The sequence below is a fragment of the Carassius carassius genome, chromosome 25 (genome assembly GCF_963082965.1).
Source record: "Carassius carassius chromosome 25, fCarCar2.1, whole genome shotgun sequence".
NCBI classification, from domain to species: domain Eukaryota; kingdom Metazoa; phylum Chordata; class Actinopteri; order Cypriniformes; family Cyprinidae; genus Carassius; species Carassius carassius.
Genome location: NC_081779.1, coordinates 27,501 through 43,892, shown reverse-complemented (window position 1 = coordinate 43,892; position 16,392 = coordinate 27,501). Strand labels below are relative to the sequence as shown.

Genomic DNA, 16,392 nt, shown 5'->3' with positions numbered 1-16,392 from the left:
GAGAAGCTAAACTGTATGTGTCCAGTGCGAGCACTGGACGCATACGTCCACAGAGCTGCCCTGTGGAGAAAATCAGACCAATTGCTGGTTTGCTATGGTCCTTCTAACAAGGGTTCTCCTGCCACCAAGCAGACCCTTAGTCGTTGGATAGTCGAGGCTATCAACGTCTCCTATGAGTCCTCTGGTCTTCCCCCTCCTTTGGGGGCCAAGGCTCACTCTACTCGGGGTATGGCGGCCTCTAAGGCCTTCTCAGCAGGTGTGTCCCTCTTGGACATCTGCAACGCTGCGGGGTGGTCCACGCCCTCCACATTTGTCCGATTTTACGATCTTGACATGTTTTTTTGCTTTCTCTTTCTGCAAATTGTATAGTTGTTTGGTGTAGTATAGCGATATAACAACACACAAAATACTATCAAAACATTCCAACGCAGCTCCATTATTCACAAAGATTGATAAAAATGTAAAAAGATGAAACATCTTGACGAAATATGGTAGGTCATTGGCCGGGGAATTTTTACTTTACAAATTACAGACATGGCCGATTCACACAGGATTAAGATCACAGACAACCTCTGCAATTACTACAAATGATTGCAAGTCACCAGGTAATAATCCAGATGCAACAATTCCTTTGTCACAGTGTCCTCTGTGTCTCTCCATATCACCATATACTGTCTATGCTCTTCTGTGTCAGCCGTGCCACAAGGATGCGCTGTTTCTGCATGTATTTATGCTTTGATTTGAAAGAAAACTGCACATCCTTGTGTTGAATTGTTCAATAAAGTTGTTATTTTTGTTTTATTTGCATACAAAAGTATTCTCGTCACTTCATAACGTTACAGTTGAATCACTAATGGCAGATGGACTATTCTGACCATGCTTTTCATACTTTTCTGGATCTTGAGACTGTTATTTACTTGGCAGTCTATGGGACAGTCTCAAGTCTCCCGGTTTTCATCTAAAATATCTTAAATCATGTTCCGAAGAAGAACAAAGTTTTTACGGGTTTGGAACAACATGGGGGTAAGTGATTGATGACAAAATTTTCATTTTGTGGTGGAGTATCCCTTTAAGACAAAACATGGAGTTCTGCATGTATGTTTTATTATATGATAACTGTAACTCAACAATGTAATTATGGTTAAGTTATTGGCATTAACTGAAAAATTGGTTTGCATTACCTGTGTGTTTTTATTAATATTTATCTGTTTTGTGAAAGATATGTTGCATAAATAATCATCTGTCTATAAGCAGCGCAAATTTTTTACAATTTATTTTGCATTAATTATCTGATAAAACAAATCTTTAAAGTAGTGATGTTTTAGTTTTTATTTTATTTTTTGTTTTCATTTATAAAAAATTTGATGAACTTTTTTTCACAGAACTTTTCAGTTTCTAAGCTATTTTATTGAGAAATCACAGAACAGTGTTGACAGTATATTTCCGCGCTGAATGATTCTCTGCGCACGTAATCTACAAGCTACTATCTGTAGTCTATGTGTGTGTTAGAGTGCAGCAGCACATTAGATTAGAACAGCAATTAATTTACTGTACAATAAGTGGTTTAAAACATGCATTCTCCCATTCAATTTCGAGCATCCAGTAATATAATCACACCTGATTTGTAGAGCACTTTTGTAGTATGTATTTATTTGTAATTTTAACTGTTTGGAAATGGTGCCTAAATGTGGAAGTCCTTCAAAGATTTATTATCCTGTTGCACCCTTTATAGGAGCAGTGACTAGTCGACATCAATCTTTAAGCTTCATGGCAGAGCATTGAAGTCGACTAGTTGACTAATCGATTATTCGGTGCAACCCCTACTGCACACATCTGAATATTTGGGTTGAACTGTTCTGGAACAGTGTTGTAAATACAACTCAACCACTGATTTCTAGTTGTGTCCTCATTTGGAAGACCAAACAAATTAGCTTAGCCTTCACAACGAAACAGTGTCTCCACCACATGGCGGCTGTGGCAACAGTGAGAATCAAAGTTACGCCTTCTTTCTTTGCATGAACATTTGGGTGGCGTTATGCAAATCTTCCCACACAGTGATGTAGACATGTGGGGCGTTTTAGAACGAGCCGTTTTAGGGGGATGTGAGTCTAAACTATGATAAATAATCTCTTTGGGTTTGAGACTTTAGCCTTTGTAACTTTACAGATCTTCTTTATGCACCAAGAGCTTGTAACACTCCAATGAGAAAGGAAAAACTGAAATCGCATCATATGACCCCTTTTATAAAATACTTTAAGTTGCTAATTATACAAACTGCATAATTAAAGAGCTGACTTCAATCTAGAGCATTTAAGGATTCTCAAAAAGACTCTTATTATAATCACTGAAGCTGTTTGCACTATGAAATCTTACATCACTCAAACATCTGCACTGTTGTTTATGATGAGAGGATTTGCGAGAGTTTCGGTCAGAAATATTTGCAGGGAGTGCGCACTGATCTAAACTCCGGCGTTTCAGCGATGACTCATCTGAACGCCTCTGACTGGCCATTCAATTCAGAAGCTCAATCGTGATTGGTTATAATGCGCAATCCTGTAAATACATGTGCAAAGAAATAAGGCACAACATGAACAGATTAAATGCCGCAATTAACAATTTTCACTTTCAATTTATTTGCGATATCCATAATAAATTTAGATTAATTGTACAATCACAGTTTAACTGTTGTTGAGTTTAACTCTTGTCAAAAACAACAAATAAAGCCTCTTCTGGCCAGAAATACAGCGCAAGACTTTGAGCTTTGAAAACATTTTTTTAAAATTACCTTCGGGACAAATTTGGGCAAAATATATATATATATTTATAGTTCCCCTTAGTCTGAGTGGTACAACACTTGGCTACTTTTCCTAAGTTTGCCAAGATTAGTTGATATCCGGAACATACTACTTGTTAGGTTTACTGTTTATTCTATCATTTTTTAGTACAATTTAACTTTTTAAAATTATTAATATTTGATGTTCCTCTTCGGGAACTCGAGCTGCGTCGAGAACGATTGGGGAATGCCTCCAGCATGACATCTCTGAATAACGTGTGTAATCAGTCCAATGGAAGGGCGAGACGTCATAGGCGGGTGATGTCAGAGACCAGGAAGCATAAAAGCATGAGCGGCGAAGCCGGCAGTCAGCCTTCTGTTTTCAGCAAGCGCTCTGTGTGTGTCTCAGTCGCTATCTGTTCGTGAGTCATATTTAGTGAGTCATATTTAGTGTCGTTTGTCCACTGATAAACTCCATTTGTCAAAGCTTCAATCAAGAGAAGTTTTGGGCGAGAGCAGGCAGCGTTCAGGCTGCGGGGTTTCCCTGCCAGAAAAAAAAAAAAAAAGGTAGGGACACATGCAGCTCATGTGTTGTCTGCAGTGCCGGACAGGCGGTTGCCTGGGGCCCCTCTTTGACTTGAGGGCCCCGCGAATGATGTCACACATTTTTATTTGATTTTTTTTTTTCAAATGTTCACATATAGTAAGAGTGGTCATGTGTCATTTATAATGCATTTGCATTGCACAGACCCCATTAAACACGATACAATTCACAATGGCGGTGAGCAAAATACAAAACATATTTTATTAAAAGAATATCTCTGAATAATTCATACATGACAAATAGCTAAAAACGATAATAATAATAATAAAAAAGTGTCTAAATAAAAGCGGAAAAAAGATTAGAAACATACACAGCAGCACCACACTCTATTTAGCATAACACCTCCCACAATAGGCTATTGGGTGAACTAGAATGTCTTAACGTATTCCTAGTACAGATTCCACATATTCCACTTAGCCACATATCTCTGTAAATTCATTTCGATATATACTCGAGAAAATGTCTTAAATAAGTCTAAAGTTATATAACGTCATAAGTCTGGTTGCTATTTTTGATCGACGTATTTCTAATTTATGCAATGCACATTGATGCTATTTTAATTTGAAATTAAATGGCATCCAAACGCCCAAAATATCTTTCCGGAGCCGAAAAAAGAAAGAGGAGAAAAACAGATGGAGAAAAGCAGGCTCAAAGTAAAGGTATGTTTCGCTAAACATAATACATTATTTATTAGTGTAGTATTAATACTTGATTTAATAAATGTGATGATGCCCATGATCACAGACATACTTGTGTGATATGTGAGAGAAAATTAGGCCACATTCAGCATGTTTCATTAAATAATCAATTAATTATCCATCCAACTAATTCATGCTAAAAAAAAGGTCTCCTCCTCTTTCAAAATTTAAATCTGACTAAATATTTTTACACATGTATTACATGTTGAGTCTGTTACAGGTAATAAAAATGTATACACTTAAATATTGAAATTGTATTTTATGTGCTCTCTTCTCACTGTTTTTACACCAGTGGGCTCAATTTTTTTTATCTCGCCTAGGGCCCCACAACCCTTCGGGCCAGCACTGGTTGTCTGCTTGAGAGTGAAGCGCGCAGTGTCAGCTCTGCGATGCGAGCGTTTTGCTAAACTCTCAGAAGCCTCTCTTTGAGGAGGGAGCCTTCACTTGCGTTTCTCGCAGTGCCAGCCCCGCTTTTGCCGAGGCGGAGTGGTGGTTGTGCTCGCGGGTTTCGCTTTCGGATCCGCTGGAAGGAATGTAGATGGGCAAGTCCCTATCATCTTCCTTAGCCACCAGATCCAGGCGCCCGCTCTCGGGGGTTCGGAAGCCCGCGTTGTGGTACTTTCTCCCTGGTGAGATGGTGCGACACACTGCCTGTCTTTCTCTGAGGAGATTGATGTGGAAGGCGTCGCTGAGCTCGCCAGTTCCACAAGCACCAGTTGCACAAGCACCAGTTAAACAAGCATATTATGCCTAATATTATAATAAGCAGCATTAATGAGGAGTGGAGCTCGAGCAGTCAGCTCTCAGGGGGCTGATGGTGCCCGTCTCTCCTCAGTGCACTCAGGAGATCGATCTGCCAACCCTTCCGGTGTTCCAGGGCGCATCGATCTCTGGAGAGATCTGGACCCCAAGCAGGCTCTGGTAATGGAACAGAAGTAGACTCTCTCTGAAGACGGAGGCTATCGAGGTGGTCCCTTCTCTGGTCGCAGAGTCCGGGCCCTACGGCCGGTACTTAACTGTTCCGAGGAAGGATGAGGTGTTGTGTCCTTTTTTAGATCTGCGCTTTTTGAACCGCTCAGTCAGGGGACTGAAGTTCACCACGCTTGCACAGGCAAGTCCGAGGACTGGTGTGTCACGATCTATAAAAAAGATGGTGGTGTTAGCGCAGTGGATAAGACGCATGCCTGTGGTGTGGGAGACCCGGGTTCGAATCCACTGTGAACTGCCAGTGTGTCCCTGAGCAAGACACTTAACCCCTAGTTGCTCCAGAGGCGTGCGACCTCTGACATATATAGCAATTGTAAGTTGCTTTGGAGAAAAGCGTCAGCTACATGAATAAATGTAATGTAATGTATCTCCATCCTTCTTCATCGGAAATTCCTGAGGTTTGCTTTTGGGGCCTAACGGATCTTCCTCTGGCCTTGCACTCTCACCCCACACTTTCACGACTCAACCACATTGACAATTGGTTGATATCAGAATCAGAATCAGAATGAGCTTTATTGCCAGGTATGTTCACACATACGAGGAATTTGTTTTCGTGACAGAGCTCCGCAGTGCAACATAACAGCGACAGAACAAAAAACACAATAAGGAATAAAAAATACAAAAAAATACAAATAGGTGGGTAAAAATTGACAATATACAAATTGACAATGTATGGCAGGTATATTAAAAAGAGCATTTATGTATGTACATGTATATTATGTGGAAAAATTGTAACTGTACGCTAAGTATGTGTGTTTGGATAAATAAGTGTATGTGTATATAAATATAAATATAAGTAGTATAGTGTGTTCCATGTATGTACATGTATATTATGGCAAAAGATTTACGTGTACGCTAAGTATGTGTGTTGGATAAAAAGTGTAGTGTATATAAATATAAATAGTGTAGTGTGTCCCACAGTTATTATCAGCTGTTCATAAGATGGATTGCCTGAGGGAAGAAACTGTTCCTATGTCTGGTCGTTCTGGTGCTCAGTGCTCTGTAGCGTCGACCAGATGGCAACAGTTCAAAGAGGGAGTGTGCTGGATGTGAGGGGTCCAGAGTGATTTTAACAGCCCTTTTGCTCACTCTGGATAAGTACAGTTCTTGAATAGATGGGAGGGTTGTACCGATAATTCGCTCAGCAGTCCGGACTACCCTCTGTAGTCTTCTGAGGTCCGATTTAGAAGCTGAGCTGAACCAGACAGTTACTGAAGTGCAGAGGATGGATTCGATGATGGTGGAGTAGAACTGTTTCAGCAGATCCTGTGGCAGGTTAAACTTCCTCAGCTGGCGAAGGAAGTACAACCTCTGCTGGGCCTTTTTCACAATGGAGTCAATGTGAATGTCCCACTTCAGGTCCTGAGAGATAGTGGTGCCCAGGAACCTGAATGACTCCACTGCAGTCACAGTGCTGTTCATGATGGTGAGTGGGGGGAGTGCAGGGGGGTTTCTCCTGAAGTCCACGATCATCTCCACTGTTTTGAGCGTGTTAAGCTCCAGGTTGTTGAGACTGCACCAGACAGCCAGCTCTTTAACCTCCTGTCTGTAAGCAGACTCGTCACCGTCCTGAATGAGGCCGATGAGTGTGGTGTCATCTGCAAACTTCAGGAGCTTGACAGAGGGGTCCTTAGATGTGCAGTCATTAGTGTACAGGGAGAAGAGCAGTGGGGAGAGAACACAGCCCTGGGGAGCTCCGGTGCTGATTGTACGGGTGCTGGATGTGTATTTTCCCAGCCTCACTAGCTGCTGCCTGTCTGTCAGGAAGCTGTTGATCCACTGACAGACGGAGGTGGGCACGGAGAGCTGAGTTAGTTTGGGCAGGAGGAGGTTTGGGATGATCGTGTTGAAGGCAGAGCTGAAGTCCACAAACAGGATCCTCACATAGGTCCCCGGTCTGTCTAGGTGTTGCAGAACATAATGCAGTCCGATGTTTACTGCATCGTCCACAGACCTGTTTGCTCTGTAGGCAAACTGAAGAGGATCCAGCAAGGGTCCAGTGATGTCCTTCAGGTGGGCCAGCACCAGTTTTTCAAATGACTTCATGACTACAGACGTTAGAGCCACAGGCCTGTAGTCATTTAGTCCTGTAATTTTGGATTTCTTTGGGATGGGGATGATGGTGGAGCGTTTGAAGCATGAAGGGACTTCGCACAGCTCCAGCGATCTGTTGAAGATCTTTGTGAAGATGGGGGCCAGCTGGTCAGCACAGGATTTCAGACAGGCTGGTGTAACACAATCTGGGCCTGGTGCTTTTTTCCTTTTCTGCTTCCTGAAGACCTGGCGCACCGCATCCTCGCTGATCTGTATTGCAGGTGTGGGGGAGAGGGAGGATGCAGGAGGTGTGAATGGTGAGAGCGCTTGATTGGAGAGGTGTTCAGGGTGGGTTGCAGGAGTTGTGAGTGGTGTGAACAGTTGTTTGGAGAGGCATTCAGGGTTGGTTGCAGGAGTTGTGAATGGTGAGAGCGATTGATTGGAGAGGTGATCAGGATGGGTTGCAGGAGCTGTTAATGGTGTGAACGGTTGTGTGGAGAGGCATTCAGGGTTGGTTGCAGGAGCTGTGAATGGTGTGAACGTTTGTTTGGAGAGGCATTCAGGGTTGGTTGCAGGAGTTGTTATTGGTGTGAACGGTTGTGTGGAGAGGTGTTCAGGGCAGGTGATGGGTGTTCTTTCAAACCTGCAGTAAAACTCGTTCAGATCGTCTGCCAGTCGTTGATTTTCCACAGTGCTGGGGGGTGGTGTCTTGTAATTGGTGATCTTCTTTAGGCTTTTCCACACTGATGCGGAGTCGTTCGAAGTGAACTGAGTCCTTATTTTTTCAGAATAATTCCTCTTTGCCACTTTGATCTCCCTTTCCAGTGTGTATTTAGCCTTTTTATACAAGACATTGTCCCCCTTCACGTAAGCATCTTCTTTGGCCTGACGGAGCTGTCTGAGTTTTGCAGTGAACCACGGTTTGTCATTGTTGTAATTTAGTTGAGTCTTGGTAGGAATACACATATCCTCACAGAAACTGATATATGATGTTACGGTCTCTGTGAGTTCGTCCAGATCGGTGGCAGCAGCTTCAAAAACACTCCAATCAGTGAGGTCAAAACAAGATTGTAAATCCTGCTCTGCTTCATTAGTCCATCTTTTTACAGTCCTTAATACAGGTTTAGCTGATTTTAGTTTCTGCCTGTAGGTCGGTATAAGATGAACCAGAAGGTGATCAGAATGTCCCAAAGCTGCTCGTGGAACAGAGTGAAATGCATCCTTTCCTGGGGCTACTAACAGCAGCTGGACTCCATCCTGGTGCCCTCTCTCCAGAACTCCCGGGAGCAGAGCAATCAGGGAAAAATTTACAGATGAACCCTCGGCCACGTCTGTACCATGGCGTCCAGCCCCAGTGGAGCTGGATGAGTCAGAGGAAGCCAGAGGGGACAGTGCAATGTCTCTCGAGGTGCAAACAGATCCACCCGAGTCTGGCCAACCTCTCCAACGCTGCTTCATCACCTCAGTGTGAAGCCGCCCTGAGACAAGAACAAAGGTTTCTTCGACATGTCTAAGGCACGCAGGCACCGCCACGTGAACTTTAGCATGCGAAGTGGGTTCCCCTCAGGGAGAACCCCTTGTTCTTGAGCCACAATCAGATATTAGCTCAATCAGAGCAGATGACGGTTCGGCATTGAGGTGTCGTTCTCACTCACATGATAGAGCTGGGGTTAAGACTTAACGCCAAGGAAAGTGTGCTTTCCCCAGTACAGAGAACCACTTATCTGGGCATGGTGTGGGATTCGACCACGATGCAGGCACATATGTCACATGCTCGGATCGAGTCGATCCTTACTGCAGTCGTGAGAGTGAGAGAAGGTCGTCACTCACTGTCAAGCAGTCTCGCAGATTGTTGGGTCTGATGGCAGCTGTGTCCAACGTGAATACTATTGGCCTGCTTTCCATGAGATCCCTACAGTGGTGGCTCAAGAACAAGGGGTTCTCCCTGAGGGGGAACCCACTTCGCATGCTAAAGTTCACGTGGCGGTGCCTGCGTGCCTTAGACATGTCGAAGAAACCTTTGTTCTTGTCTCAGGGCGGCTTCACACTGAGGTGATGAAGCAGCGTTGGAGAGGTTGGCCAGACTCGGGTGGATCTGTTTGCACCTCGAGAGACATTGCACTGTCCCCTCTGGCTTCCTCTGACTCATCCAGCTCCACTGGGGCTGGACGCCATGGTACAGACGTGGCCGAGGGTTCATCTGTAAATTTTTCCCTGATTGCTCTGCTCCCGGGAGTTCTGGAGAGAGGGCACCAGGATGGAGTCCAGCTGCTGTTAGTAGCCCCATTCCGGCCGGGCCGGGTATGGTACCTGGGCCTGATTTCTCTTTTTGACTGCACTCCATGGGAGGTTCCCGTCAGGAGAGATCTCCTCTCGCAGGCGGAGGGTCCCCGCATGGAGCTTAAGGGCTGTAGGTGTGGTCTCTGAGGAGGCACAACTCTTAGCTTCCGGTCTCTCAACCGAGGTTGTTGAGACCGTTCTCCAATACAGAGCCCCCTCAATGAGGAAACCGTATGCCTTGAAGTGGAAGCTTTTCACTTCTTGGTGCTGAAAGTGAAAGTGACGTGACATTCAGCCACGTATGGTGACCCATACTCAGAATTCATGCTCTGCTTTTAACCCATCCAAAGTGCACACACACAGAGCAGTGAACACAAACACACACACACTGTGAACACATACCCGGAGCAGTGGGCAGCCATTTATGCTGCGGCACCCGGGGAGCAGTTGGGAATTCAATGCCTTACTCAATGGCACCTAAATCGTGGTATTGCCGGCCCCAAATTCGAACCCACAAGCCTAGGGTTAGGAGTCAAACTACTAGGCCATGACTTCCCCTGAGACCGCCAGCTCGACCCAGTTAACTGCCCGGTTCGTACACTGCTGGAGTTCCTGCAGACCCTTCTCTCCACAGGGTTGACCAACTCCACCCTGAAGGTCTAAGTGGCGGCCATGGTGGCCTACCGTGCCCCTCTCTGTGGTCAGTCAGTGGGCAGAAACCCTCTGGTTACATGTTTCCTCCATGATGCGCTGAGGCTGATGCCTCCGGCCAGAAGAAGCTTATGCTAAGCGTTGATCAGGATGCTATCCTAAGCCTCGAGTCCTCTGATCTCCCCTCTACTGGGGGTCAAGACTCACTCCTTCTGAAGTTTGGCCATTGGACGGGTTGTCCCCGATTACTGTCAGGCTCCTGTCTCCTTCTCTTGCTTTAGCTGTGCTCTTCCACACTAGGCAGAGATTTGAAAGTCTGGCGGCATGGGCATTCCTGTTTCCCAATCGTTCTCGACGCAGCTTGAGTTCCTGAAGAGGAACGTCTAAGGTTACATATGTAACCCTGGTTCCTCGAAGGAACGAGACGCTGCGTCGCAGTGCCACACTTCCGGCATCTCTGGCCGGCGCTTGCTTCATCCTTTGAGGCTGATTTTCCGGCTTCGCCGCTCATACTTTTATGCTTCCTGGTCTCTGACGTCACCCGCCTATGACTTCTCACCCTTCCATTGGACTGATTACACACGTTATTCAGAGAGTTCACGCTGGGGGCGTTCCACAAACGTTCTGGACGCAGCGTCTCGTTCCTTTGAGGAACCAGGGCTACATACGTAACCTTAGACGGTTTTTTGGTAGAAATAAATGATTACTCTGCCTCCTGCTTTGTCTTTTTTTTTTTTTTTGCATGGTCAGATTTGGCTGTATTTTGGCATCTTTGTATAGTATCACCCAACACAATATATATATATATATATATATATATATATATATATATATATATATATATATATATATATATATATATATATATATATCAATGTTGTTGTTTTTTTTTTTTTTTTTTTTTTTACAATTTTAACATGATAAAATCTAAAGCATAAGAGGTGAAGTTCATTACAACAATGGTTTATAGATATCAGCTTATATGCAGCCATTGAGAACTACAGCCATATTAGTGGCAAATTGATATTTTTGATATTTTTATGCCATCATATATCACCAGATGTCACCAAAGTCGCCAATATTTTAGGTTTTGGCTGTCTGCACTTACTGGAATGTTTTTGTTTTACTGAAGTAAAAGACATTTTAAACATATAAATAAGCATATTTTACATTTAAAATATGGTTATTTTAGAGGTAAATAAACAACAACAACATCTATCTATCTTACCTTTAAAACTACTACCTTCTGACTTAAAGATATTAAATTGACTTCAAACTGTTTTGCTTCTCAAGTCAACATCAAGTTTGTCTTGAACTTTGAACCTTGAACCTAGTTGTGTGTAAAAAGGTTTGGCAATATTGTATGTGACTATTGTAGGCTAATATATGGGTATTACTGTCAGTTCTGTAAAGCAGAGAGACAGACAGTGAGTCAGACAGACAGGTATGAGGTGAGGGTGGGGTCTGTTTGTTCACGCTGCAGGATTCATTCACGCTTCTGGAACTAGTCGTGTGTTTCTGGAACTAGTCGTGTGTTTCTGGAACTAGTCGTGTGCTTCTGGAACTAGTTGAAGGTGTAAGCACAGCTCATGAGGATTCTCCTGGAGTTCTCCATCAGGTCCGTCAGTGAAGATGAGCTCAGAAGACTTGGACATTCCTCAGGATCTCCTGGGTAAGAAACAGTCTCTCATGCTCACACCATCAGCACGTTCACATGTGAGACTCGTGTTTGTGCTCATTACACATCTTTTTAAAACTTCAGTAAAGAGACACTTTATTAGGCTATTAGTGTTAATGTATGTTATCTGTTGGAGGGGCCAATTCAGACTCCTCCCACACCGTACAGCGCGTCTTCACCTGACTGATATATATTACCTTTATTTAACCAGAAAAAGATTCAATGAGATTAAAATCTGTTTTACAGGAGTGTCCTGTACCAGCCAGGATTGTGTAGCATATACAAATATACATCAAAGTTACAAAATGCAATACATGATCAATTAAAAACAGTTACACACCATTAATTTTTTGTTATAATAAAAAATGTAATGTATTTTACACTAAATAGGATATATATTTGAAAATACAACTATATAAAATGCTTTTATTTTTATAGCTGTAAATAAAATATTAGAAAAACATTATGTAGATTATTAGAGTACATTTTACAAGAAAATACTATTTCGATTTTTCTAATTTCATGTTTAATTCAGAGTACTTGACATTTTTCTTTCTTTATTTTGCCTGTGAAATTAACGAGCAATTTCTGAGAGAAAATTGTTTCTATATAAATTTCTAACTAATAATTACAATAATTGGTTTAAAAGCAACAATAAAGCAAAAAAATGACTGTGACAAAAACAATGTCAGTTAATAAAAAAAAAGAAGTGAAAAAAGAAGTGAAAATTAGAGGGAACTAATAATAACAAAGGGCCTATGATTGTCTGTATCAACCAAATGCTACATCAAATCTCTTAATATCATATACATAAGACAGAAAACAGAAAAGTTTCCATTCACTCTGATTTGCTGGTTAGGAGAAGCACTTACAGTAATTCAGCAGAGTGCACACTGGTGACATTTCCTTCTGATCATGTGATTTGATCAGTTTTGATTCCTATGATTTGAGTCATAGATGCAGCACTTCTGAATTCATCATGTGAGCTGTTGAATAAAACTACTATTCTGAGAATATAAATTAATAGGAGATTGTGTGTGTGTGTGTGTGTGTGTGTGTGTGTGTGTGTGTGTGTGTGTGTGTGTGTGTGTGTGTGTGTGTGTGTGTGTGTGTGTGTGTGTGTGCGCGTGCGTGTGTGTGTGTGTGTGTGTGTGTGTGTGTGTGTGCGTGTGCGCGTGTTTGTGTGTGTGTGTGTGTGTGTGTGTGTAGAGAGTGTTCAGGATGCCATTGGGCAGCAGATGAAGCTCTGTGTCCTTAAGAAAGTGAACCTGGAGGTCAAAGGTGACAAACTGGAGAACAGAATCCTGGTGAGTACATTGTGTTTCTGTCACAACACTGAATATAATATTAAAGCAATAGTCCAGCCAAACATGAAAATGTCCTGAAAATATCCTTACCCCCTAGGATCAGTGTGTTTCTTCATCAGGTTTGGAGAAATGTAGCACTGCATCAGTGTCTCATCAATGGATGCTCTGCAGTGAATGGGTGCCGTCAGAATGAGAGTCTGATAAAAACATCCCAATAATCGTCAGCACTCCAGTCCATCAGTGAACATCTGGAGAAGACAAAAGATGAAACACATCCAGCATTAAGATGATTTTAACTCAAACACATAGAGTCTATAATCCATAATAACACTTCCTCCAGTGAAAAAGTGTTCTGGTCTGAATCAGGAGAGAAATCTGCACAGATCAAACAGCATTTAAACAGCTCTAAACAAATATGTGTCTGGATTCTGATGTGAGAGACAACAGGAGATGCACTTTTTCACTGGAGGAAGTGTTATTATGGATTATAGACTCTATGTATTTGAGTTAAAAACATTTTAATGCTGGATTTCTTTCATCTTTTGTTTCATCTTTTGGCACCCATTCACTGCAGAGCATCCATTGATGAGACACTGATGCAATGCTACATTTCACCAAATCTGTTCCTATAAAGAAACAAACACAAACATCTTGATGACTTTATGTCGTCCGTGTGAAGCGTGATTTTGTGATATCTGTGTGCTGGCCGTGTTTTTGTGTGTCAGATTGGGGAAGGCTTGGGCTCATGTGTTTGTGCTGAGGTTTTGTCTTCATACAGTGAGTTACAGGGAGTGTTTGAGAAGTTCCTCATTGTAAAGTTCAGCTGTGGTATTTACACATACTTACCCTCATTTTCCTGTCCTGACATGACAGAGCTCTGGTCCTGTAGGCATGAACACACACACACACACACACACACACACACACACACAAATGCATTCCAGGAGCTTCCACAAGATTTAGCAAGAAACTCACAGCCTTTAGTCATGATGTTTGTCTAATCTTGAGCTCAGGATGTTCTCACTCGTGACGGCTCATTGTTCACTTAATGAATGTGAAGCAATTGTTGCTGATTACAGCAATACATTATCGCAACCTTAATTCATATTTACATGCATTTGCATGTTTTCATAAAATGCTGAAGAAAGCACACCAGTGGATATATTTTACTTTGAAAAGATTAGCTTTATTGTTTTTTTTTTATTTATTTTTTTTTTTTATTGTTATTCAGGTGGAATAAAAAGAATAATAATATAATTTTATTATTTTTGTTATTACTGATAAGCAACTAATCTTAAAATAATCTGTTTATCTGTTAATCAGATAATCTGTTTTCCCTCATTAACTGTAAATATTGACGAAACTGTAACATGAATATGAGATGTTATGGACTTTGCCTACTAGTTAACTACACTGCTGTTCATAGTACACACTACAGTAGGAAACTAGCATAGTATACAACCAGAGTACACACTTCACATGAGTAATTATTCATCAGACTGACAAAAAAGAAAATGATTTACTCAGAATTGGATTAAAATGCAAAATAACTATTTCTTAGATGATAAATAAACACTTTCTGAACATGCCATTTAATAATAAGGTCATGTAAAAGTGTAGCATGGTATGATTGATGTGTTTATCATTGCATAATCAATTCTGTTTTATATAAATTCCATTTTAAAGTAGTATAGCATGCATTAGATGTAAATATATACATAGTTGCAATATATAAACTTTCCATTCTGAGAAGAAGAAAAAAACGGAATCGTGTGATAAAACGTTCCAAATACCTTTTAGATATTTTTATTCGGTGACAGATTTAAGCTTGCACTTACAGGTTTATAATTTTCAATTGCAAGATATGAACTCACAATTGTGAGAAAAAAGTCTGAAATGTAAAGTGGGTTATCTACTAGTTTTAACCACTTACACAGCTTCCATATTAAAGGCGTGCTGTTATTTCATTATTGTCACGCTCTAAATCTTCTCTGTTCTCTTCACAGGCTCTCGCTCCTCATCGAGTGTTTCTTCTGAGCGCACGAGTCCCTGCTAAAGTGAGTGTGTGTGTGTGTGTGTGTGTGTGTTTGATCTTCTCTGTGGATCTGCAAACGTGTTCAGGCCTGTGTTCACTCAGTCTGAAGTCATTTGTGTGTGTGTTTCTTCTGTGTGTGATTGTGTGTTTGTTCAGAGTCTGTAGTCTCTCAGCATGTCATCTGTAGTTTTATCGTGTGTTTGTTCGTCCTTCAGGTAGATCAGTCCTTCAGTGTCTTTGACATTCAGAGCATCAGCAGCGTCAAACAGAAACAGGTGAACTTCAACCTTAACAATCAGAATCAGCCTTATTTTTGCATTTTTTATGTTTGTTGCAACATGTGCATATAATTAATCCCGGAGCTATTACAAGGTTATTTGATAAATGAATAAAAACTTATTTGACAAGAATCAGCTTAAATGCCAAATATACTTGCATACACAGAAATTAAACATGAAAAAGAGCCAAATAATGAAATGCAATGAAATGTAAATCATCTGTTTTCTGTGTGAGTCTCTGTTAAAGTGTAATGTATTTCTGTGATGCTCCGCTGTATTTTCAGCATCATTCCTCCAGTCTTCAGTGTCACATGATCTTCAGAAATCATGAAAATATGATGATTTACTGCTCAAGAAACATTTCTGATTATTATCAATGTATCAATGAACAAATATTGTTGTGCTGCACAATATTTCTGTAGAAACCATGATAAACTACCCTTCAAAAGATTGTAGTATGTAAGATAAAAGAGAGAGAGAGAGAGAGAGAGAGAATACTTATTTTATTTGTCACGGATGCATTAAACTTATGGAAACTGACAGTAAAGACATTCATAATATTACAAAAGATTTATATTTCAAATAAATGATGTTCTTCTGTACTGTTTATCTGAACTAGTTGTATGATTTCTGAATTCATATAATGTCTTATGATGTTATAATGAATGTTTACCACCCCCTGCTGATCTAATAATGCTTTAACACCTGTGTGTGTGTGTGTGTGTGTGTGTGTGTGTGTGTGTGTGTGTGTGTGTGTGTGTGTGTGTGTGTGTGTGTGTGTGTGTGTGTGTAGTTGCTGGTGGACTATGACAGAGGACAGCTCTCTCTGAGACTCACGTCTGATCAGGATGTTGATGATTTTATTGCACATATAGGAACAAACATTCAGGAGATTTGTCCAGGACTCAACCCGCTGTAAGACTCTCTCTCTCACACACACACACACCCCTATAGCTCCATGCACACATATGTGTGTGTTTATTTCATATGTGTGTGTATGTGTTTCAGGAGGGTTATAAAGAAGCTCTTGTTAAAGCCGGTGGAGAGAATCACCAGTCTACAAACAC

The 16,392-nt window shown here is 41.5% G+C and overlaps 1 protein-coding gene across 1 annotated transcript in view; it reads left to right on the top strand.

The window, feature by feature from the left end:
- The first annotated feature begins 11,481 nt into the window (after positions 1 to 11,481).
- The window catches only part of LOC132103842 (F-actin-uncapping protein LRRC16A-like), a 30,131-nt gene continuing 25,220 nt past the window's right edge, over positions 11,482 to 16,392 (top strand). Inside the window, exons 1-6 of the mRNA XM_059508890.1 lie at positions 11,482 to 11,699; positions 12,915 to 13,012; positions 15,019 to 15,069; positions 15,263 to 15,322; positions 16,119 to 16,240; positions 16,334 to 16,392. The exon at positions 16,334 to 16,392 is cut by the window's right edge and continues 39 nt beyond it. Coding sequence (XP_059364873.1) covers positions 11,660 to 11,699; positions 12,915 to 13,012; positions 15,019 to 15,069; positions 15,263 to 15,322; positions 16,119 to 16,240; positions 16,334 to 16,392 — 430 coding nt within the window. The 5' untranslated portion in view covers positions 11,482 to 11,659. The remainder of the gene's footprint in view (positions 11,700 to 12,914; positions 13,013 to 15,018; positions 15,070 to 15,262; positions 15,323 to 16,118; positions 16,241 to 16,333) is intronic.